This window comes from Magnolia sinica, chromosome 5 (genome assembly GCF_029962835.1).
Source record: "Magnolia sinica isolate HGM2019 chromosome 5, MsV1, whole genome shotgun sequence".
NCBI classification, from domain to species: domain Eukaryota; kingdom Viridiplantae; phylum Streptophyta; class Magnoliopsida; order Magnoliales; family Magnoliaceae; genus Magnolia; species Magnolia sinica.
The window spans coordinates 4,170,553-4,196,046 of record NC_080577.1 but is presented as its reverse complement, the minus strand read 5'-3'; the positions used below and the strand labels follow the sequence as shown (position 1 = coordinate 4,196,046).

Genomic DNA, 25,494 nt, shown 5'->3' with positions numbered 1-25,494 from the left:
GTGGACCATCACAATGGTCTAGACCATGTGCCTTATCCACACTGGCTGGAAAGAAAGGCATTGGACCAGGTAACCTGGTTTAAAGACCCAGCAACTCGGACTGACTAGCCCAGATTTGTCAGAGTCAGGGTGACTCGTTGTATCAAACTAGACTAGATCTGGCAAGTCTGAGCTGACTCAGAATAGCCAGCCGGGTCTTTAAACATGGCAAGTAATGAAAACTGAATTGCACTGGTTTTGTAATTTGCCCTGCCCAAAATCAAATGGCTTCAAATGCTGAAAACCAAAAAAAGAAGAAGAAGAAGAAGAAGAAGAAAGATAATGAGAGATGATCTACTTGGCTTAGTGTCTGGAAGGCTAGTTGCATTTGCACGTCGTTGGCATCCACATCGCTTATCTGGAACGTCCATTAGGTCCAGTCAACTCTTCACCGGATGTCTTGAAGAATCCATACCACTCATATGATCCAAGCCATCCAATCAGTGCCATGCAAATAATGGATGGACAAGATCCTTCACAGAAGATGGGTATAATCACGGATATTTAGGACCATCTGATTGTTTTGATTTTGCACCGGAGAAAGAGTTCACTGCCTCTAATGGCCGGTCCAGATACCTGATGTGGGTGCTGATAAGTCCAAATACAACTAGGTGCAAAGGAACATCCGGATACACTTAGCCCACTAGATCATTTCTTGAACAAAATTGGCCTACTACCTGAAGTTACAACAATGCATCTTGTTTTCAGATTGACATCATCACACTCATTAGAAAAGACGCACGAGACATGATCTCTATTCAAACCATCTGCATTACTAACCTTAGGAAATAAGAGGCCCACCACCTCCTTACACACACAAACAATCAAGAGACCGAGGTAAATCTGTCACTCGTAAAGGTACGTTTTGTACTTTAGCTGCAAATCTGGCCGCCACCACTGCTGAATTCCGTGAGCTGTTCTAAAATCTGCCGAAGGGCTCTTATTAATGATCAGATTTGCGGAAGGGAGGAGGTGCAACGGATCGGATTCTTTCCCGAATGCAGTCAGCAACAGATCCCTCTTGGAGTTCTGTGTCGCCAGTCGCCCAATACCCCCTGCTCCGATCTTCTCCATCTTTTCTCGGTGCTCAAAATTTCTTATGTACTTTGAGCAGAAGTGGTCCTCTGGATTCACAAACAGGCATGGAACCCACGCAGACCACATGGCAAAGGAATCCTCAGATATTGACCTGCCTTGATGACTTTTCACAGCGATGGCACCCAAAGCTGTGATCACGCTGCCCGCAAGACGGATTCCTTGTTTCAGCTTCTTATCTTTGATTCTTTCAATTGGGGCCGAAACAAATGGGGGGTTGAAGAGAAAAGATTCAAGGAAAATATTTGTTTTCGCCATGTTCTTCCCAGCAAGCATTGCCATGGCGGACCCAAGAGAATGGCCACATAACCAGACATTCAAAGGTCCAACATCGGAAACAATATCTTGGACCGCTTGCATTGCTAATTCAAAACGGGAGTTCCGATGAAGGCAATTCCGTATGAAATCGAGGTCCGATTTGAGATCCTGTAAGATGGAATCAGGTTTGGTGATGGTGCCACGGAATGCGATGATGTACTTTGGAGCTTCAGGCGCTGCTGAGTGGCTTTGATTGGCAGTTGGGAACTTGAATTCATATATGGCACCAAAGATGGAGAAATCGGCATCATCAACGAGCTTACGTATGATGTGATAGTGGAAGAATTCCCACCATGTGGGTGCCAGAGCTTCAGGTCCCTGGCGATTTTGTTGGCGATCACGTTCCATAACATACACACCCTGAACCAAGCTGGCAGCAACTGATCGCCGGTGATCTGGGTTTTTCCTGGGCCATACAAAGTAACCAAGGATTACATTTTTCTTATTCTCTTTTTTAAATTCATCACTCCGCATATGGTGGAAACAGGGCACTGGATTCTATCAATTCAACAAGAAGGCATACAAAATCAGTTGCCTTACAACTACATATTTTTTTGTCCGATTTACAAATTCTGGATACATCAGAACTACATTTGCTCTGAAATATGAGAGGAAAGGGTTGCAAGGACCTGTGTTTGATCCAGTCTTAAGTGGGGAATCCGACAAATGGATCGGAATAAAAATGAACTTCGAGAAATGAGTTTAAATACTTGTTTGGCCAACTACGCTACACTAAACCACACAATAGATCTTCACCGTTTTAGTCAAATGGAAGTTTGCAAGTATCAGTCCATAGACCACAAGGAAGGGCTGATTGTCCTAAATATGTAGGCAAAACTCAGGGAACATTGTAGAGTGAGGCCGCTGCAGATTCTGGCTCATGAAGTTTTTTTATTTTTTTTACACACACTCACACTCCACCCCCGCACACGCACCACAAGGGATGCTCGAAAAAGTGACCTCATGAAGTGTAGTGATGTTTTCATCAAAATGCTTTTATTTGACAAGAGAATTCCACAATGTTCAGTGAAAAGGGGCCATAAAACTGAAGTCAAAAGAGAGCAAGAATGCAAAGCAAATGAATATTGTGTGGTTTGGTTACGTTAGGATAGATGTGAGAACCACCCTTCTAGACAAAGGAGGATGTGCTCTCCCACAAAGAGTGAGCGGAAACTTTGTAAATGAAAGTGTAATTTTGCAAAAAAAACCTTTGTTGTGGTTCCTAGTTTCCATCCTGAATCTCTACCATGACATATCAAGGAGGAGCATCTCAACGAGTTGCAAGTCAGTGTAGTGTCTTTATTCTTTTCTTTGATAAAGGTCCAAGTCTTCTGATTTGCTTCTTTCAGCATGTGGTTCAAATGCCCCATGAAATGAACAGAGTAGTAGCTTCCTGCACGCCAAATTTGTCAAAATATGGAAGATTTTCCTATGAATGGTGGAATACAGAAAATCTCAATCACCTTCAAGAGTCAAGCCAGTTCATGAGTTTTCAGAAAAATCCAGTCTGTTTACATTTCAGAGAGAGGGAGAGAGAGAGAGAGAGCCTTACCAATCAGTAAGGGTCAGATGCCCGGGACCTGACAAGCCAAATACATCCCTCTCGGAGGCCATCATCCAAACCTATGCAAAGCTTATGCTCCTGTCTGAAAGGGATCACAAAAGAAAAAGGAAAAAAAAAAAGCAAATAGAAAAAAAAGAAGTGTAAATTAGAATGTAAATTACAAAAAAAATTTACTATAATAGCACTATAAAGAATGGAAATTTCACAAAAGTTCTATCGATGAGCAATTGAGACTTCCACTATTCGCATCAAAGAAATAAGATGTGCATTTCCTTTCATAGATCAAGAGGCCCCAAACCTTCAAAAAGACAACTTGTGCAGTCCAATAGAACGATCTAAACTGTCCATTAAGTATAGAAACACATTTTCAACGGCTACCATGGAAAAATAGAACTGGTCAAGGATCAAATCCATTCTAGATTAGGCATTTTTTTTGGAGCTGTCCTTTTTTCAATCCATGGATGGGATGGTTAAGATTGCCAGAAGTCATTCTTTAGAATAATAAGCAATCCATGGTGGGAACTATTAAATAGGCTGATATAATTGATGGTTAGACCTATTTTTTTTACAAATGATCTTTACCGTCGGAACAGAGTGATAGCCCGTTAAATGTATGTTCGACCTAAATCAATGGGATTGTGTAAGTGTCCCAATTCAACTAGGGGCACTGGAACATCTCTTTTCTCCCTGCGTATGAACGGCTACGACTAAAAATACAGCATTTTAATTGAAAAAAGGTCCTGATCTTGATCTCGAGAGAGATTTTATAGGGTTGAATGTTCACTCCCCAAGTATAGTGTTGTGATGTAATAATAAACTCGGTAAGATCGAGGTCGAATCTCAAGGGACTGAAACTTATACGTAATCTGAAACTAAGTAGGACTAGAAGTAGATTAAGAAGAAATCTAAATCAAACAAATTTAAGGAGTAATGGTGAAATATTTATCTAAAATTTAGAAAATTCAGAGAAAATGAATTAGGGATTCAAAGAATCCACTTATAGAGATCAGGGAGATCTTATGACTGCTTCAAGAACTTAACTGGACTTTGAGTTCCATCTTCATCAAGTTGAAGAGTGTAACCATGAAAATTAAGACTGAACTTCCTTTGATATAGTTTTCAAGAGATGAAAGGTATGTGAATTAGAATGGATTCCATCATCAAACTATGCCTAGGAGACAAAGTAAACAACAGAATTAAACTAATTACCAACCAATCAATAATGTATGAAGGTTAGGAAGGGTATCGTCATCCGACCGTGCCCAGGAGACGATGGTGAACAACATGGCTACCTGAGGTCATAAACATAAAAATGAAACGAACATGCTCAAAGCTATCGGAGACCAATTGTACTTTTAATCACAACAGACCATTGAAAACTAAAAACATTCTTTCAATTAAACTAAAATCAACATCACTTCAGCCTAAACAAAAGGCACAAACAAAAAGTCTCCCCATCACGCTACAAGCTTAGCCCTGCTAAGAGGTTTAGCCTAAAATAGACAGGGTCAGGATAAACATGAAAATAACCAGCAGAAATAAACCACTAAAATAAATATTACTCTCTCAATCTCTCTCTCTCTGCGCACGACGGCCCTGGAAATTGAATGCCTTGCTCTCTCCTTTTCTTTTCCTTTTATAGAGCAAGGAGGTCGGTGAGAAACTGTACTGGAGCCGGGGGAGCTTTCGCAGCTCCTTTCGCTGCTGTCGTGTGAACGCATAAGCTCTTGCACTGGCTGCTGGTGGGGTCCATAATCTGAATTATCAAAGAAATCTACGCTGTCCATTGGTTTCCCCTCAAAAAAAAAGTCGGACCTGATCGGTTTTGGATCAGCTTCGTGGTGGCCACCGAATTATTTTAATTCACCGCCAGTCTTCCATTTGACGATCGAAAACCGATCTCCGACGTATCTTGAAATTTCGCCACCTAGGCCATGTTTCTAGGGCCATTTTAAGCCTGATAGATGGTCCCGATTATATGAATCATGGACCATGGTGGCCCAAAAGAAAGGACCGCGACCTCTGTTGCGAAACAGAGTCGACGCACGTCGCCTCTGTGAAGTGTGATGGCCCATTGATTTCTATTAGGTGGAAGATCTACACCGCTCATTGGATTCAGGACGAAAAACCTTCCGGGAAGGAGTGGTTTTGGAGTGAAATAGCTGTGGACCACACGATCTTTTATTCCGCCGTCCATGCTGCGTTTAACGGCTAGGATCTTGAAATCACTCGCATGGTGTCAAATGTCAACTAGATAAGGTTAATACCCGACCTCTGTACACAATGGATGGTACAGATTGATTATTTGGATGAGAAGTGGGCCCCACTGAGGGAAACCGGCGGACGCTGGTGCGTCCGCTGTTGCTGTTGCGGAAGGAGTCGGGTTAGCCGACTTTGACCCGTTCTTGGTTACTGATGCACGGCCGGTGCACTTGCACCCAGTGTACACTCGATGTAAATATGGGGTCCACTGTGATGTATGTGAGAAATCCGATCCGTCCATCCTCTTTTTCGTATAATATGACGTATTTTAATGCAATACGTTGCGATGTATTCCTGTGACATCAATACATGCGTAAAGGAATCTCGCTTGCTTCTCCAGATGCTGCAAGTGACGTGGCCGTGGGTGAAGCCCATAATTGGATTAAGTACTACTCCCGTCCGCCCAGAGCCCAGGATAGGCTAGACATGTAACCCGTGGACAGCAGTTATATCATAAGGCAGAAGGATACATCACCAAAGGGACGTGTTATCCCGCATTTGCATTCGGGTCCATAAACGTCTCCTCCTTCTTTCTGCTTTCCACCTTTCTCGTGAAACAACAACAATGTGGGGCCCGATTTCACAATGTGGGGCCTACCATGCGGCAAACATATCCACTCCATCCATCATGTTATATTCTAGATATTACGACCTGTAATCAGAAATCAGCCAGATCGACAATTCAGGAAGGACACACCACAGTGGGGTGGGATGCCAACCATAGGTTTGAATGGGGGCCACCGTGGTGTGTATTCATCTAACCACTTAATCAGGTGTAACACTATGGGATGAAGCAATATTAAAGAAAAAAAAAAGGCTGATCGAGAATCCAAGCGGGCCACAACACATGAACTTAAAGATTTTATTATTCCATGGATATGTCCCACACAAGTTTCCCATCATGTTGATCTTTTGCATGTACGGTGTATATATTGCTTCTCAAATGATGGATGGAGTGGATTTTACCTGGACAACATGGTGGGCCCATGAGGTTGGGAGATTTAGGCAATCCTGGTCCTCCTTGCGAGAAATGAATGAGCTACTCTTTGTGGAACCCACCATGATGTATGTGTTTCATCCATTCCGTTCATCAATTTTTAAAGGTCATTTTAAGGCTTGATTCCAAAAATGAGAGGGATATAAATCTCAGGTGGACCACACCACAGGAAAACAATAGTGATTGGATATCTACCATTAAAATCCTCCCAAGGCCTACTATACTGTTTATTTGACATCCAATATGTTGATTAGGTCATAAAGACCAAGATGAAACTAAAAATAAAGATCAGCTTGATCGAAAACTTCTATGGCCCCTAGAAAGTTTTCAATGGTCAATATTCATTCAACACTATTTCCTATAATGTGGTCTACTTGAGATTGGTATATACCTCATTTTGGGTCTCATACCATAAAATGATCTAGAAAAATAAATGAACGGTATAAATGAAACACATATTGACCACTAGCTATTGGCGGGTGACAGAGGAAGTAGCCAATTCGTTTCCTACTTGAACGGGGAAAAGGGAACGCGAATTTCCAGCGAAAGCCTTTCGCATGGAGTTTATGTGCAAGGATGATGGGTGGGGCCCACCACTATGTTAATGAGAATTCTATTCCTTTCATTCGTTTTGAGATCTCATTTTACGACATTATATAAAAAAATGAAGTAGATTCAAAACTCTAAGTGGGCCATACGAGAGATAGTGAGTATTCAGTGAGAACCGTTGAAATATTCTTATGGTAATAAAAGATTTGTTTCAGGCTAAATTTTTGGCCGCTCCATTTCATTTCGGTGTTAATGACCTTATAAAGGGTTTGGATGACATATAAACATCCAGGTAGAGCCTAGAAAGGTTTCATCAGTGTGTATGTCTTTCTCCAATTTATCCTCCCGTGTCGCCCACTTGAGTTTTGTATCCTCCTCGTTATTGTTCTTTTGTCCTTCCTGAAATAAGATATGAAAACAGCTGAACTGAGTAGACTTCTAAAAAAAAAAGGTGCCTATAGGCCCACCCAGCATCCTTGCGCAGGAAGTTCCTGTGAAAGGCCTTTGCGGAAAATCCGTACCGAGGAATCGGTAGGAAAAAAAACAAAGAGTTCTTCGTGGACCCATGTGACATGTTGGCAGAAAAACTTGGTCGTATTGTAACTTACGGTACAGCCGCTGTATTCTTATACATATCAATTTCCTTTGAAAAAAATGAAGTTTTGAATTGCCATTTCTGTGGAACGAACGTGAGAAGGGTGTTTGCAGTCGCTAGATTGTACTTTGGAATTGAATCGCCTCTCACATGGACGAGATACACTTTTGAAAGATTGGATCCGTTCCTCAGGTGACTTCAGGAATAGGAATGTGAAATCTAAAAAAGAAACCCCAAATCATTACTAGGTGAGAGTAAACCATACAAAACAAATGAAATAAAAGAATACACAATTGTTCAAATTATATATTTGCAGTCCACCCTATCTCGTAATTTCCATATATTTTGTAAATAGAATATAAACCGTGAATATAAACTTAGGAACGGGTCAGATCTTCCACATATTTTAATTTTTTCACATAAGATGTGAATGCACTTTAAAATTTTAGTCGCGTGGGTGCTACCATAAAATGTCGGAGAATGTATTGACCGCTTTAGAACTAGTAACGAATCTTAGTTCGCCTTTTGCCCCTGCCGCGACTCAGGATACAACTCCATTGCTGCCCTATGGTCCACGTGGTGTGTATTTAGATGATCTGAACCGTCCATCTTGTTAATCCTACTATATAAAGTACACATTAAAAAAATTTAAACTGAATGGATGATATTTTCAATATATGCATTTAGAGAAATGAAAAGAAGATTTTTACGTCTCTCATTCAGATCTAAAAATCAAAGGTTGGGATCTTGAATGAAGCGTGATGGTTAGAAACTATCTTATCTTCAGCAGTAAGGAAAAATGAATGGTTCAAATCATCGGATCATGTAGACCGGCACAACAGATGTAGACCGTCGCAAACACAAATCTTCCGCGTGACTCGGACATTAAAGGGGATTTGCGCGAGTAGAGAGTGAAGAGGTGATCGTATCACATGCCATCTCGGCAGACGTGTATGAGATCTGAGTCACTGATAATGTGTGTGTGTGTGTGTGTGTATATGATAATTTTAATGTTTTCCCCTATAATCCACTCGTCATATCGGAAAAAATTTGATAGGAAAATGTATGATTTTGATGAAAATTGATCGGTTTATAATCAGCATAGATGTGTGGACCACTTATTGAGTTTATCAAACAGGAATTTGCATAATTGTATTTTTACATGGTAGTATATCTGTTACATGGATGAGATAAAATGCATATGCCACGTTTTCATGTGTATTGAGATTCACTCTCCTCCGATAATGGCTCCAGTAGACCAACCAACGGTCAAACCCCGTCGTCCGCTTTTGTCAATGTGAAGCGACTAACTTCCACCTACCGCATATCGCGGAAGAAACATTATGACCAAAATGCCCTCTGCATTATGACTATCACCTTCCACGTCTTGAGTTGAACCCTGGTGGGATTTGATTGGGCCACTCAATCGCGGCCGACCATGAATTGCCTAGAGATCAGCCATGGCTATGTGGGGCCCACCATGATGTACTTGTTTTATCCACAAGGCAGCTAGTTGGTCACAAAGTCAGTCACGACGCGGTTTGGCTTGGGACCCAACACTAGCCAGCTAGCTTGTGTCAAAGTTCTGTGGGCCCACTATGATGTATGTGTTTTATCCATGCCGGCCATTCATTTTGTCATCCTATTGCAGGGCTTGAGCCCAAAAATAATGTAGATCTATATCATAAGTGGACTGCATTATAGGAAAATAGTATTGATTGCATGTCCACTATTAAAAACTCCCTAGGACTCATTATAATATTTATTTACTATCCAACTTTTTGAGAAGGTTACACGTAAATGAATGAAAGAAAAACACACATATTAGCTTGATCTAAAACTCTTATAACCTTTTTTTTCTACAAAAAAAATTGAAAGTGAGCACTAAAAAGTTATATTATAGTCAATATAAGATCTAGATTTGTTTTATTTTTTTGACTCATGTTTGATTGAATGTTATAATCAAATTACTACATGAAATAGGATTTTTACTGACGAAACTTTTACCGACGAAAATTGTATTTTTGTAGGTAAAAGTACTTTTAAATGGTTATTTGGAATTTTTGGAAAAAAAAATTCGAAAAATTTACTTTTACTGACAAAATTAAATTTTCATAGGTAAAAGTGTTTTTCCCGACGGACATAAATCGTTGGCAAAAATCTGGTACGATGTAATTACCGACGAATTTTATCTTCGTTGGTAAAAGTGTTTTTCTCGACGGACATAAACCGTCGGCATAAATCCTGTACAATGTTCGTACCATCGAAAACCATTCCTTGGTAAAAGTGTTCTTCCCGACAGACATAAAACGTCAGCTCAAATCTAGTATAATGTTATTACCAATGAAATATATGTTCGTCGGTAAATGTGTTTTTTTCGACAGACGTCAAACGTCGGTACAAATCTAGTACAATGTACCATCGGTACAAATATAATGTTTTTTCCGACAGACGTCAAACGTCGGTACAAATATAATGTTTTTTTCCGAGGATCATAATGCTCGCTGGGAGAGGTGTTTTTTCCGACGGACATGAACCGTCGGCAAAAATCTGGTACTGTTGAAACCGATGAAAACTATCGTCGGCGAGTGTTTTGTTAATATTGCTTTTTTACCGACGAACTAAAACCGTCGGGAAAAGGTTCCTGCTAAGGACCTAAGATTCCCGCCCCATCTGAAAGCATGACAGATTTCCCAACGAACTAAAACAGCTGGAAAAAGGTTCCCGCCACGGACCAAAAATTTCCCCCCTGACCGAAATCACATTTAAAATTTTTTTCCCGACGCTGGTTACCGTCGCTAATTGTTTTTACCGACGAACAAAAGCCGTCGGTAATAATCCTCTGTTTTTCTGTGTATATATGGTTATATTTAGTTTTTATATGATATGGGTGAATTTTTTTTTGTTTTTTATAATTATAAAGTAATATTTAAATGATTTGTAATATCACATGAAAAAGAATATTGAGAATTTTAAATTTTTAACATTGTTTGAGAAAATTTTTGAAAATAAGAGGATGCTTTTGGAGAAAAAAAATCGGCATTTTGAAATTATTGAGTAAAAAATATAAAAGATGAGAAAATAGTTTGAAATTTTGAAAATAAAATTTCGGAATTTGTATTAAATTTTTTTTTAAGAAATAATTTATAATAAAAATGTTATTTTGTTAAAATGTTTTCAAAATTATAGATTTTGAAAAAGAACATTATTTTTAAATGGAAATTGAAATTTATGTTTAAAAAAAAAAATTTACTAAATTATTAGGCACATCCACTAATTGTACCTTTATTCATTTTTGGACAATCTAATCAGTCGAGATTGAAGAGTAAATAACTTCATATGTTTAAATCAAATTTCACTAAAATTATTGATCAATCTTGTATGTCCAATATCTTTTTCATATGTAATCTGATCGGGACGAGTAACTAGTGAAATTGAGTATTGATCAGAAAAATAGAGTGAATGGACCAAACATGTAAAATGGGGCAAATATTTTGGTCAAAATTGTGACCCAACTTTATTGACCTCATGAGAGCCCAAGTGTTGATGTTAGTAAGTTTTGTGGGCCCCATCATAATGTGTGTCGAACATCAACACCGTGAATTTAATGTGTTCCCTTCAGGTTATGAGATATGTAAAAAATCATCCGTATACGAAACTCAAGTGGGCTATGCCATCTAAAACCATGTGAAGACATTCTAAAAAATATAAAAGAAATTGGTGGGGCCCACCTGAGTTTTGGATGCGGCTGAAACTTGGTCTGACCCCTCATCCAAGTGGGACACACATAATGAGTAGGTTGGATATCTGAATCACATTTAGGCAAACCCAATATATGATTATGAATGTTTTAAGGAAACCTCTCTCTCCACTACATTTAGGGCTTGTTCGATTTTCCAATTCAGAGGTAAATGTAGTGTAACTGCATAATGATCATTTCCTTGTGTATTTACACCACTCTTCCTTGTATTTGATTTGACTGCTTACTTTTTGTACACAAAAATCAAAAAGGCTGCAAAATGGTTGTGGGCCCCACCGTGATGCATGTCGCTTATCCACACCATTCATCCATTATGCCAGATGAATTTATGGCATGAGCCAAAAAATGAGGCATATCCAAAGCTCTAGTGGACCACGCTACAGAAAAAAAGTGAATCAAATACTTATCGTTAAAAACTTCTTAGGGCCATTGTTTCTTTTGGTGTGGGCCACTTGAGTGTTGGATCTACATAATTTTTCAGCTCATGACTCAAAATATTGTGGTAAAACGGATGGATGGAATAAATATGTCATATATGTCACAGTGAGGTCCAAAATTTTCAACTAGCAGTTTTGAACGGTTTCCGGGCCAACAACAAGCGTTTTCCTTTTCCTTTTCCTTTTCCTTTTGATTTTGTTTTAGATTTGATATTTTTCCTAGCCTCATCATGTCTATGATGGGCTAAGCCTCTTAGCTCAGGCTAAGAGGTGAAGCTTGTAGTGTAATTAGGAAGGTGGCTTTGCTTAGATTCATGATTATTGAACTCTTATGAATTCTAGTTTGATTAATAAAGAATACTTTTAGTTTTTAATGGTTTATTGTGACTCAAATTAAAATAGATCTGTAATAGCTTTGAGTATGTTCATTTCATTATAAGCTTGTGAAAGTTGGGAAGGGTTCCGTTACCCAACCATGCCTAGGAGACAATGGTGAACAACAGGGCCTCCTAAGACAGGAATTTCCAAAATTTTCTAAACTGGTGAAAGGGTCATAATTATCCATTCACCCAGTATTTACACTTGCAATGAGAAAATCAAACAAGCCCTTAGGTGAGTTACTCATTACCCTTACTAGAGTAAACTCTGTGCAGTCCACCGTTTTTTATTTATTTTATCCACTCCATTAATCTATGTTAACAGATAATTTGAGGTCTAAAGAAGCAATATAAAACATATCAAAAGCCCAAGTGAACCACACCACAGGAAATAGTGTGATTGAACATCTACCGTTGAAAAATTCTTAGAGGCCATAAAAGTTTTAGATCAAGCTGATGTGTTTGTGTTTTCTCTTCATTCATATCTTTTTGATATTATGAACATGTTGGATGTCAAATAAAATTACTGTGGAACCATGGAAGGTATCAACAGTTGAAATCATTATTCCACACTGTTTCAAGTGGCATGGTCCACTCGACTTTAGGATTTACCGAAAATTCAGGATCAACTTACGCCATTCATCCATTTTTCGAGATCATTTTAGAGAATTTTCCAAAAAATGAATCATATCCAAAGATTAAACGGACCACACCACAAATAAGGGGAACAGATTGGCTACTCCCCCTGACACCATCCAATGACTAGTGGTGGGTGCTCTGCAGGCCCCACCATGATGTATGTGTTTAATCCATGCCGTCCATCTATTTTTAAAGATCATCGTACGACATGAGACAAAAAATGAGGCATATCCCAATATGAAATGGACCACATTACAGGAAACAATGTTGAGTGAGCGTCAACCATTTAAAACATTTTGGGGGCCATAAAAGTTTTGGATCAAGATGATTTTTGTTTTTCCCCCTTCATCTAGGCCCGTATGACCTAATAAATAGACTGGATGTCAAATAAACAGTACAGTTGACCTTCCGACGATTTTAATGATGGATAACCAATCACAATTGTTTTCATGTGGTGTGGTCCACGTGAGATTTATATACCTCTAATTCCACTATGATGTATGTTTTATATCCACACCTTCCATCCACTTGGAGAGATCATTTTAGGGCAATATCCAAAGAATGAGTTAAATCCAAAGCTCTAGTGGACCCCAGCACATAAAATAGTGGGACTGTGACGCCCACCATTAAAAACTTCTAAAGGCCACAAAATTTTTATATCAAGATGATATTTGTGTTTTCCCTTATTTCATGTATTTTTTAACTTTTGAACAGGTTGGATTTCAAATAATCATTATGATGGGCCTTAAGATAGGTTCAACGGTGGGAATCACTCTCTCCGTTGTTTTCTGTGGTGGGGGTCCACTGCAGATTTATATCTGCCTCATTCTCTGGCTCATGACTTAAAATAATGTCTCAAAATGAATGGACATGTGGATATAACAAATATATCATAGTGGGGCCCACAGAACTTGGTGACGTCAGTCAAAGTAGGGCGTCGAAGAGACGCCCTACTCCCAACGCCACTCTCTCTCTCTCTCTCTCTCTCTCTCTTAGCGCTCACGCATCCTCTCCCTCCTCTCTCTCGCTGACTCTCTTCCTCTCTCTCTGATCTCTTGACCCTGTCCGCTCTCTGTCTCTCTCGCATCTTCTACCTCCTCTCTCTCTGTATCTCTCTTCCTCTCTCTGATCTCTCTCTCGCTGACCGTTGCCGAACACCCTACCCACGCACGCTCTCTCTCTCTCTCTCTGAATCTCGGTTAACCGTGAGGTATCTCTCTCTCTCTCTCAATCTCTCTCAATCTCAATACCGATTTAGGGATTTGGGGATTTAGGGATTTAGGGTTGGATGGCAAATAAACCTTACATTGGACCCTAGGAAGTTTTTAATGGTGTCCATGGACCCTACGTTGGGTTTTTAATGGCAAATATCTCATTTGATGTGGGTTTTTTTGTATTATATGTAACGGAATCTCATTTGAGTGCTTTTGCATTTATCAGTTCTTCAAGTCTGTGTAATCATTTGATGTGAATCCATTTGGATTCTACCGTAATAATTTTTCTATTGTCAAGAAGGAAATCTCATATGAGTATCTCTCCTTTTGAACTTTCTTTGATTTGGTGAGAATCAATGTGACTTTAGGATGATGTGTGGGCTGTTTTCAATTGTTTTGGGATGAAAAACCAATAAATTTGGGATGTTCTTAAGCAGTTTGGTGCATATTGGTTGAAAAATGAAGTGTTATGCAGATTTATTATAATTTTTTGTGGTTTAGACGATGGAATCTCATGTGGGTGCTTTTGCATTTATTAATTCTTAAAAATTTTGGGGTTACTTGATGTGAATCAATGGGAGTTTTTGATGATTAGTAGTTGCTTTTGGGTGTTCTTGGACTGAAACCAATGGAATTTGGGGCACTTTCAAGTTATTTGATGCTAGTTGATTGATTTTAGTGTTATTTGGACTTGGCATAATTAATGGAGTGTTGTACACATCATTTATGTTACATGTAAGGGAATATCATGTGGGTACTTTTGCATTTGGCAGTTTTTGAAGTTTATGTGATCATGTTATATTAATTAATGGGAATTTAGGATGATGGGTACTTGTTTCCGGGTTTTTTTTTTGGACCAAAATCAAGGGAATTTGGGATGTTCAAGCAATTTGATGCATATGTATTGACCCAGATGTTCTTCGTACTTGGATTATCTGAAAAATGGAGTGGTCATGTAGATACTTTTCTGTTTATTAGTTTTTGAAGTTTGTGTTTATTTGATGAAAATCAATGGGATTCAGGATGCCGGGTACTTGTTTTCAGGTGTTTTGATTGGAACTAAGGTAATTAGGGGCTTTTTCTAGTTATCTGATGCACGTTGATTGATTTTAATGTTTTTCAGATTTTGATTACTTGAAGACATGGGAGTTCTATATGGGTTTTCTGTTATTAAAAGGACATCTAATGTGAATACTTCTCCTTTTGTCTGTTTTTGTAGTTTGTGTGATTATGCAGTGAGAATCAATGATAGATTAGGATGATGTGTACTTGTCTTCAAGTGTTTTTTGGACAAAAACCCAATGGAATTTATTGGTTTTTCTTCTCTGTTTTTAATTATTTGCTGCACATTGAGTGATTTTGATGTTCTTTTGAATTTCGAATACTTAAAGTATTTGTACATCTTTTCTGTTGTATATAAGGAAATCTCATGTGATTACTTTTATTTGTTTTTGAAATGTTCTTGATTATTTGATGAAAATCTATGGGAGTTTAGTGTGATGGATACTTGTTTTCAGTGATTTTTGTGCTGAGAGATATGGAGTTTTCGGTGTTTCAAGTTATTTGATGAATATCCATTGATTTTGTTGTTTAGATTTTCAATTATTCTACACTGTTTTGGTTGATAGGTTGTTATTTCTAGCAAGTTTCTTGCATGATACCAATAAAAAGATTTGGGGGACAACGCAGATGCACCTCCAAATTACATAAATGCCCTTACATTTAGTTTAAAAGCCTTCCCATGTCCTTAAATAATGCATAATTTTAGTGATCCATAAAACTAATGGTGTGAAGACCTTTTCCCTGGTTTATTTCATTATATGTATCAGAGATATACTGATACAAATGACCCAGGAAATGCATGCGAATAGTGGAAGAAGTTTGCAAGATGTGGGTGACAGGTGGAGAAGCATAAAAGGAGAGTGATTTGAAAATCTGACAGACTATGGTGCCTCTTAAAAAAAAAAAAAAAAAGTTTTAAGGACAGAGTATGGTGCTTAATATGAATGCATTTAGAACTTCTACCCATGGCATATACTGCTCAGTTTTACGCACTCGCCATCAGTAAATGCTGCCAATTTTAGCCGCTCACAGGATTTCTTGCTAGAATTCGGTGTGCCTTAATGAACACCCAATGTAACTAGAAAATGATAAACCTGCCAGGATTTTTATTTTATTATGATTTTGTAATATATATTTATTTATTTTTGAAAGGGCTGTTGTTGGTTTAGTATTTGGATCCTATAATGTTGAAATTTAAGGATTTCATTGGAGTTTTTTCAGTATATTTGAGTATGGAAAGAAGCTGAATGATAATTGAAGTTGCAAATTTGTAAGGGGAGAGAGAGAGAGAGAGAGAGAGAGAGAGAGAGAGAGAGAGAGAGAGAGAGAGAGAGAGAGAGAGAGAGAGAGAGAGAGAGAGAGAGAGAGAGAGAGAGAGAGAGAGAGAGAGAGAGAGAGAGAGAGAGAGAGAGAGAGAGAGAGAGAGAGAGAGAGAGAGAGAGAGAGAGAGAGAGAGAGAGAGCTGATGTTTACTCTGTTTTTGTACATGCTCCCATGATGTTTACTCTGTGAGTGTTCCTTATCCAGGACTAGTGGGAATGGCAGCCCTAGTGGCAATGACAGCCCTGGGGAAGGAGATCAGAAGAGACCGAGACGTCCATATCAATTGAAGACATTTAAGGTTGAGATTCGTTTTGCTGCTCGAATCCCAATGAAAGCCATAGCGAATGCTCTACGAGGTCATGATTCAGAGAGCTCTCAAGAAGCTTTAAGAGTGCTTGACATCATACCAAGGCAGCACACAGCAAAGCAGTGTGTAGTTTCAGTTTTTTATTGTTGGCATCACTCTTTTTTTTTTTATTCCTTTCATAAAATTGTTAACATAGCTGGTAATTCCAGAGGATGCCTACTCGTACGGCAATCGTATTTCAACAATGAGCCTCGCAACTTCACTGACATAGGAGGTGGTGTTGTTGGCTGTCGAGGTTTCCATTCTAGCTTCCGCACCACCCAATGAGGCTTGTCTCTGAATATTGGTATCTCCTTGAACTGTTTGTGGACGTGGGGTTATTGATATCCATGTGTTTCTTAATTGCAACACGTGTTCGACAATATCATTTTCATCACTTTTTCATCAACTACCATGTGCAGATGTATCTACAACAATGATTATAAAGCCAGGACCTGTTGCAGATTTTCTAGTGGCTAACCAAAATGTTTATATTTTTATTTTTGGAGGCATTTGAGTGTGTGCTGCTCAATGGCCACCATCCATGTTGGAGTGTAGTTTTGGTTTCTTTTACAGATGTATATGAAGTTTCCTATTAATTGTTGTGGGGCTTTTTGGTGTATGGGTTGTTGCCCATCACAAAACATGCTAAAGCATGGACATTTTCTGCATGTAGTACTGAGTGTAGGAAAATTCTATATCATGCTCAAGACAAAATAAAAAAAAAACTATGGACCTAGCTTGTTTCTTCTTCAAAGAGCTTATTTTCGTGACATTTTTGTAGTTGTATGATTACATATTTATAGTTAATACATTAGCGCTTGTGTGTGTGTGTGTGTGTGTGTTCTTATAAGGTATGGGAGAGCTCGAGCTATGGATTAATAATTGGGTTTGGTTGGGCTCTGTCAAACCATATGGCCCAATTAATAATTGGGTTGGGCTGTGCTTTGTGCTTACACTGACCTGCTTAAGCATGCTCTACAACACAAGTGTCTTACACGGTCCATGTGCTTTGTGCTTACACTAATGGGCCCAACCCATTAGTTATGTGCATGAGTTCCCCTGAAAGTTGATGTTATTTTTTACGTTTTTGTGTTATATTAGAGATTGCATAGATTTTTTTTAAATTACTTTACAATTATAATGGAATTTTATTAAAAGACACTTGTTGGGTAAAAGCTACAAGGAAAAAAGTAATCAAAGATCACAAATACAACTTGAGTCAAAGAGCCTCTCTCACTTCAACACCAATCCTAATGGGTCCTAAACATGGATTTAAACAGTGGTTGTGGAGTGCATGTTGTCAAGGGACCGAAATCTGTATGGCTCTCTCCGTAGGTTCATTTTGCTTAGTTCCAATCCTGTTTTGTTCTGGCGACCCATTTCCTTTTCAGACCGAAACCAGCACTACTAGGATGAAACTGAGTCACATCAGGAGATTTTTGAACCATGATCCCAAAACCACTGCCTTCTAGTAGTTAAGAACATCAGATTTGGATATTCCTTTGATGGCTTCAAATGCTAGGCCCTGACTAGCAATGGGCAATTTTCACATCTCCCGCCACCCGAGCAATGTTTCCAGCTAATTACGAACTGCCGCATGAGAATCCTCTGGGATGGCATGACAGAATGGAAGCTTCAAATTTACTGTCACATTCCTGTTGTGTTGTTGTGTTGATTGGCAATTCTCTACTCGCAAGTCTGAGGCTGAAATTGTGCCACATATTTCTGATTGTGTAAAATTGCCTTCTTTTCATTGTGTACATCATAAACTCTTGTTAAGGTCATCTATTGACTAAGTCATGTTTCATCTCTGCTTCTGAAATTGTCAAGGTATTGTAGCAAAGCAAGATAACATGATGAAGTTATCATGTCACAAATGTCTTCCTTAGCAGCATAACCAAATATTACTTTCTGCACAATCACAGGCAGGTACTTCATCCTAGTTCTGTCGTATACTTGTATATAATTAATCTATTTTGAATTGGTGCTCATTCTAGTCATCAGTTGTTTCTTTTTTATGTCAAGCTCCAAGTTCTAAGTAACATGTTTGTCTTATTTGCAATCTCAATATTTTAAACATGGATACTGATTCATGGATTTCCTTTTTCCTTTCTTCTTCTTTAGCAATCAATGCAACTTTATTTCTGTGGTAATATATCACCCTCATTGGTGGTTTTTTTTTTTTTTTTTTTTGTTCTTCTTCAGGTTGGTGAACTGACTGGCTCGTTGACATCTGATTTGGGTTCTCTTAAAGATATCGTGAGTGAAAACATTTCAAGCGACCGCGGACTTAGAGCAACCTCTGAGGCAAGCTACTATACACTATCCAAAAGTGCATTTAGTGTTGCCTACAGTTTAGCAAGTGCAATATATAATTTACAATTTTTGCGGGACTGACATATCTTCCACTTCAAAGTAGACAAATTTTGTTAATTTTTTCATTGACTGGTGTAATCACTGTTATGTGATTATGTTGGTCCTTATGAACTTGCTTTTATGTAATTTGGGGATGACCATAGTGAGCGCCTATTTCCTGAAACAGATGTAATGGAATTCAGAAAACAAATTTGTGTATTAAGGGAGGTAGGGATCTCCATATTTCAGGGGACAAGGTTTATATTCCCTGTCAAATGGGGCTGAATATTTGCACAAAAACTTGCCAAAAGGATCAGCAACAGAATTTTCTTATTCAGCAACACAATGTGTATCAATCATTTACTTTGTGCTTCCACAAAAATTGGACACATGCCATGTTGAATCTTATTGCAATTAGTTTCTTCCTTGATCTAGTTGCATTGTCTTCATTCCATTGTTTAATATTGAAAAATCTAGGGAGCCTTTTGGTATTGTTTTAGAATTGAATATTTCAGCTAATTACACAGTTTCTATTCACACATTGAAATCGTATGCAATGTGTGTAATCTTTTTTATGTTTAGATTTTTTGTTGCTTTTGGGTGATTCTCATTTACACATTATGTAATGCATGATTTTACTTTTCAGTCGCTAAAAGTTTTATTTTATTTTATTAAAGGTTGTGTTTGGATATCAAATGGATTTTGCAATAATTACGATTCAACATTGTGAAAATGAATCATTGCAATGTGTTTCCAGTTACAAAATTGTTTATCTCTTTATGTTATTTGTAATTCTGTTTGTTTGAGGTCCACTTAAATTCAAATAATGTCAATTTCTTGGAATGATTTGGCTTCGGGAATTTCACTGTTGCAACATAACTGTTGTGATTCAATTTCACATCCGAATACAGCCTTAAGTACAACGTGTATTGAATACTATAGGATTGAAGTTTATACGCAATAGGTCATGCAATATGTTCATTCCTAGATTACTCAATGGGTGAGTAAAATATGAAGGGTGCTGTTTGGATGCATTGTCAAATTGAACTTCAATTGTTAGTCTAATAAAGTGGAAAGAAGACCAAAAATTGTGATTTCTTTCCTTGCCATTCATATTCAATTACATTACTTTCATGTTGGACTGGAAGCAAGTTTCTGTGATGTTGAGGGCTTCTTAATATGGATACAAGGAAGGATTGTTAACTTTGGTTGTTTACATTTGATAGAACTGCTTGTTCACAGTTTAATTCACTTTGGCATCCGAACGCAGCCTAAGGGAACTTGGATTTACTTGATTCCTGCTTTGAAAACACAAAGATTGGAGACAATTTAAGTGAAGGTTTTGTGTTATATTTCTACAAAGATCTCACTGTTATGTTCTCATATTGGAGTGCCCTTTGCTTGATTAATGTTACTGTAGTATTTAATAAGGTTGCTAATTTATGGACCTTTTGAACCATTCAACCATGTTTGTAGGAACAAAGTCATAGCATGCTCCGATTCACTTCGGAATCAGTGTTTCCGAGGAAGAACATGTCGCTACTACCATCCTCCATCTTATATACAAGAGTATTTATTCCTCCATATACTGTTTCAATGTTGCAATATCAGCCGTGTGATGCTTTCTTGATCATTCTCCACCATTTTCCCGATAAAGATGGGGTGACTTGCAAGAATTGTAGTGTAGTTTCTAGGAAAATGAAATTTAGGGCATTTGTGCTTGGAAAATTTCCTAAATGGTCTTTCTGATTTTCCCTTGATAGAGTGAGATGGTGGAAAAGGATTCATGTAGCTGACCCCAATTAGTTGGGATAAGGCTTAAATGATGATAATGATGGTCTTCCTTATTTTGCTTTAGGTCACTCAGGTTGGCAGCTGGTATACAGGAAGTCAAAGTTGAAATGGTAAATGTTTCCTTTATTCGCTCCATTTTTATACATGCAAATTGATTTTCACATTCTGTCCTTCATTTGATATGATTGTGTGCCAGAAAATGATGCCCATACCAAGCATTACAACAAATATGATGTTGAACTGTGGTGCCAATTATTTCTATTGTTAGTTATTATGTTGGAGGTAACTTTGATTTTTTCCAGCTAGCGATATTGAGGGATTCATTGAGCTAACTGGATTGTATACAGGAATTAGAGTCCATTCAGCTACTAGTCTACTTCTAAGATGTGAAACTATAGATGAGCTTGAGTCTCTTCTTTTTTTCTTATCTTTGTTGATTTGTCCTAGGTTCCATTGTCTTTCATAAGGTTGATAAATTATTAGATATGGTGGCAAGGTAGCTCAATTGAGTAGTTGCCTTGTAACCTTGCATGCTTACATTGATGTCTAGTTGCCTTGTAACCTTGCATGCTCTTTATCTTTGAACAAGCTTTGCATTGATGTCTTTATTTTGCACCCATGTATGTGGGTGGATAAATGATGCCATTCTTGTAAAAATTTTGCAAACCATATTTGTTCGTAGTTTGTTTTGATTCATTTTTGTTCTTACACTTGGGTTTTTCTTTTGCTTTTGAAGGTTTGCCAGGACTTTTTACATGGAAAATGCAAACGGAAATCTTGTTGATACTCTCATGTTTTAGCTCATGGAATGCCTCAGGTCAAAAGATGCATACTTATGATTTCTTCATTGTGATCTGGAAATTTTCATTTGTATTGTTTCATGTCTTCTCTTTAAGCCTTCTGTGTATTTCTTGTTTAACAAAAAATTGTTTCATTCGCTTAACAATTGGAAGAATGTAGTAAGTAGTAACTATGAGTTGGTTCAATCATGTTGCTCCATGGATGGTGCTCTTTGACGCAACTTAGGTCTCAGGTGTGATCCCAATTTACCTACCCACAGAAAAAAGGGGGAAGAAACTACTATTTGGTGGAATATACAATATATTGGAGTTGTTCTCCTATGCTTTATTGGCATGGAGGGAGGGGTTGGAGCTGGCTGGACCTCGTGATATTAAGAAATAATTTGAGTATTAAAAAATTATGAGTCTTAATGCTTTCCAAATGTCCAACTAAGTCTTAAAAATTGATATAACAGAAAATATAAATCTAAACATGAAAACATGACACAACAGTTTCATGTTTTTATGTTTTATTTGGAGAATTCGTCACTGTTGCTATGTGCAACATTTTACTTCTCAGTTTGAGTTACAGTTCATTTGCAGCAACATGGAGCACCTATGAAGTCTCCTGGTTCTCGGCTTCAACTTTGAGATGGTATGTTGTAAGGTCATAAGATCCAGCTGCCTATTATGTTTTCTAAGATGTTTATGTTTTGCTTATAATTTCAATTGATGCTTCTGTTGATGATTGGAGCATCGTGATGCTTTTATGTGATTAGATTCTCATAGTTCACTAATTTTTCATGTTCAACTTGAATATAAAGAAATTATTGCTTATTTTATATTTGCACTCAACGACACATACGTAAGAGCTGAAATTGAACATGCATGCTTTACTCTAGAAAAGCATTGATAGGTTGTCCCAACGACATATCCAGAATCCTTTGTTTCTCTCTGTTTTCTTCAGCTCTGCTCTTGAAAAAGAAAAAGAAAAAAAAACGATTGTGTTGTCCCAACCAGCGTTAGATCAGATTAGTTTTGTAGAAAACCAGAATGCCTCAGGTCAAGGATGGATGTAGTTTGTGTTTGTTTGGAAAAATGAGAATGTGAATATAATGAAATATATTGTAATAGGTGTATAAGAGGAGTTTTGTGAAAAAGACTTTTACCTACGACAAATTTCGTAGGTAAAAGTCGTTTAACACAGTTTTTAGCTGTGAAACTGTTCGTAGGTAAATGTCTTAACACAGCGAAAAATTTCACAGGGAAAAGTTTTAATAAAGTTTGTAGCTACGAAAATGTAGGTGGGGAAAAGTCCTAACACCATTTGTACCTACGAAAAACTATGTAGTTTTAACGAACTTTTTAGCTGCAACAAATTACGTAGGTAAAAGTATTAACATAATGTTTACCTACGAAAAAAATCGTAGGTAGAAGTCTTAACGAAGTTTTTAATTTCGTAGGTAAAAGTGTTGCCATTGCCGACGATGACATTTTTCATTGGTAAATATCTTTAGCCTACGAAATTACCGATAAAAGTTTTCGTGGGTAAAGCTTTTTAGCTACGAAATCATATCATTTACCTACGAAAGTTTTCGTAGGTAAAAGTAAAATTTCTCGCAGCCTCTTCGCTTAGCCAACTAAATCGCATAATGTCAGAAATTATAAGGACTAAGTAATCTTGAAGATCCGAAGGGTGAGCCCATCTTTTGCATAGCTAGACAGGCACGTGTGAGATTGCATGTTTGCATGTGAACCACCAATGTACAATGCACAACTCGAGAGATTGGTGATGTGAACGGTGGAACACGTGCCAACATGTCACACGCTTAATAGATCAGGACCAATCATCAGGAGGGGTCGAATGGGAGCATGCCATGTTCACGTTGAGCCCCACTCGATAGATGGCCCGGATCTCGCACATGTTTGCCACATGCCACCTTGGCATGTTGAGATTCACCACACGAAACTCTCCTCCCACGAATTGCTTTATCATTTCTTGGAGCCCATTGCATGGAAACTTCCTATGCATGCCATCCCAGAAAGAGAGAGGAGTGGTTCACGTTTAAGTAGATTAGGGAATTGCTTCAGTCCGACCATATATGTATGTCCATCTCCAGTGGGCCCATCAGATTTAAGGTTGGGAACACCGTCCCAATTATAGGTATCATTCGCTCATCATGTGGGCCACAATGTTGGAATCAATGGAACCGTTAACCCGACTTTACATTCAAGTGTGGCCCACTTAGTGAGCAGATCAGATTGGTTTCGATCTTTATGGTGGAAAAGATAATACCATGGAGGAAGCCATATGGGGCCCACTGTGATGTTTGCAAGAAATCCAACAGTCCATCTGTTTTGTTAAATAATGTTAGGACAGGCCTCTGCAGATTGTATTTCATTAACAGGAGCAAAGAACTGCGAGTAAAGCAGAAGCATCTGGTTTTTTTTGTTTTAGAGCTGGGTGGACCTGTTGATCGAGAAGTGGACCACACGACCGGCTAAAAAATACCCACCGTTGAAACCTCCCTGAGTCCACCGTGATATTTATGTGTCATCTATACCATTCATAAGGTTATTTCTACTAGGATGGATCGAAAAACACAAAATTATTCACTTGATCCAAAATTTCTGTAGCCCCACAAATGTTTCAACAGTGATACACTCATTCTTGCCATAGCACACTTGAGTTTTGGATCCTATGTCACGGAAGGGTGTGAATTTCTCACGAGCACCAGCATCACGGTCTGTCCCACCGACCTTCCCAAGTTCTTGCTAAAGGCTTTTTTGTAGGCAATCCGTGTTGGTTTAAATGGCCATTTTAGTTGTTGTTTGGGAAAACTAGTCAGCTCAAGTCAACCATGTATGATTTACACCTTTTTAAAGGAGTTAAATGCTATGGCGAAATATGAGGCTTAATACACAGGCACTTAGAAATATTATGTCACATGCATTAGTTCAAGATTGTGTAAACTATCAGATTGTAGACACTTTACAGTCCAAAATCAGGTAGGCCAATCCTAACTCTAATTCATGGATACCTTATTATTGTTATTGATGGAGGTGTCAGTCCCATGATTTGGACGGTTTAGATAGAAGAAACTGTCCGCCACTTAAAAATAACTTGTGCACGCTTATGGATAGTTATACTCCGGCAGCGCATAGAATAAAACTTGCCTTGGAAAGGGGATAATGTAATATAATATAAGGTCGGGATTAACAAATAATATAAAATCCGTACGTGTCATCATATAAGATCGCCCCACGTGTCGCCTTTAAAGACATTCCTCGACGTGGCAGACTTAACCGTTGCCATCAGCGACCGTGGAAGATGGCGCGCTCTGACGCAAACACGTGGCACGTTCCAATTGGTTATGACGGACGCGGATTTCCTGCGAAAGCCTTTTGCAGGAACTTCCTGCGCAAGAATGCTTGGTGGGGCCCATCGAGATGTTTTTGATCAATCCACCCCGTCCATACGTTTTTATAGCTCATTTTAGGACGTTTGATTAAAAATGAGTTGGATCCACAACTCAATTGAGTCACACAAGTGGGAATTTGGGGAAAGAAATTTGTACTGTTGAAACCTTCCTGGGCTCCATTCTAATGTCTATGGGCCATCCAAACCGTTTATAAGGTCAATCTCAATAGTATAAAGTGAAAGAACCGAAAAAATATCCTGATACAAAACTTTCATGTCCATAAGAACGTTTCAACGGTGCTCACCGAATCCCCATTGTTTCCTCTCTTGTGGCTCGCTTGAGTTTTGGATCCACCTAATTTTTGGTCACGTGTCCTAAAATGATCTCCTAAAACGGATGAACGGAGTTTATTTCTCCAAAATATCTCGGTGGGCCCCACCCAGCATTCTTGCGCAGGAAATCCGCGTCCTTTCGCAGGAAATCCGCGTCCGGTTCTGACACGCGAGGGTGATCGTAATGGTCTTACACCACCGAACTTTACGAGACGACCCTACATTCCGATTT

General features: G+C 38.4%; 1 protein-coding gene and 1 pseudogene across 1 annotated transcript in view; one reads left to right on the top strand and one right to left on the bottom strand.

The window, feature by feature from the left end:
• Positions 1 to 787: 787 nt before the first annotated feature.
• LOC131245176 (GDSL esterase/lipase At4g10955-like) overlaps positions 788 to 25,494 on the bottom strand; it is a 68,014-nt gene continuing 43,307 nt past the window's right edge. Inside the window, exons 2-3 of the mRNA XM_058244450.1 lie at positions 3,005 to 3,314; positions 788 to 1,858 (exon numbers count right to left, since the gene is read on the bottom strand). Coding sequence (XP_058100433.1) covers positions 886 to 1,858; positions 3,005 to 3,069 — 1,038 coding nt within the window. The 5' untranslated portion in view covers positions 3,070 to 3,314 and the 3' untranslated portion in view covers positions 788 to 885. The remainder of the gene's footprint in view (positions 1,859 to 3,004; positions 3,315 to 25,494) is intronic.
• On the top strand, positions 16,410 to 17,532 carry LOC131245178 (protein argonaute 4B-like; annotated as a pseudogene).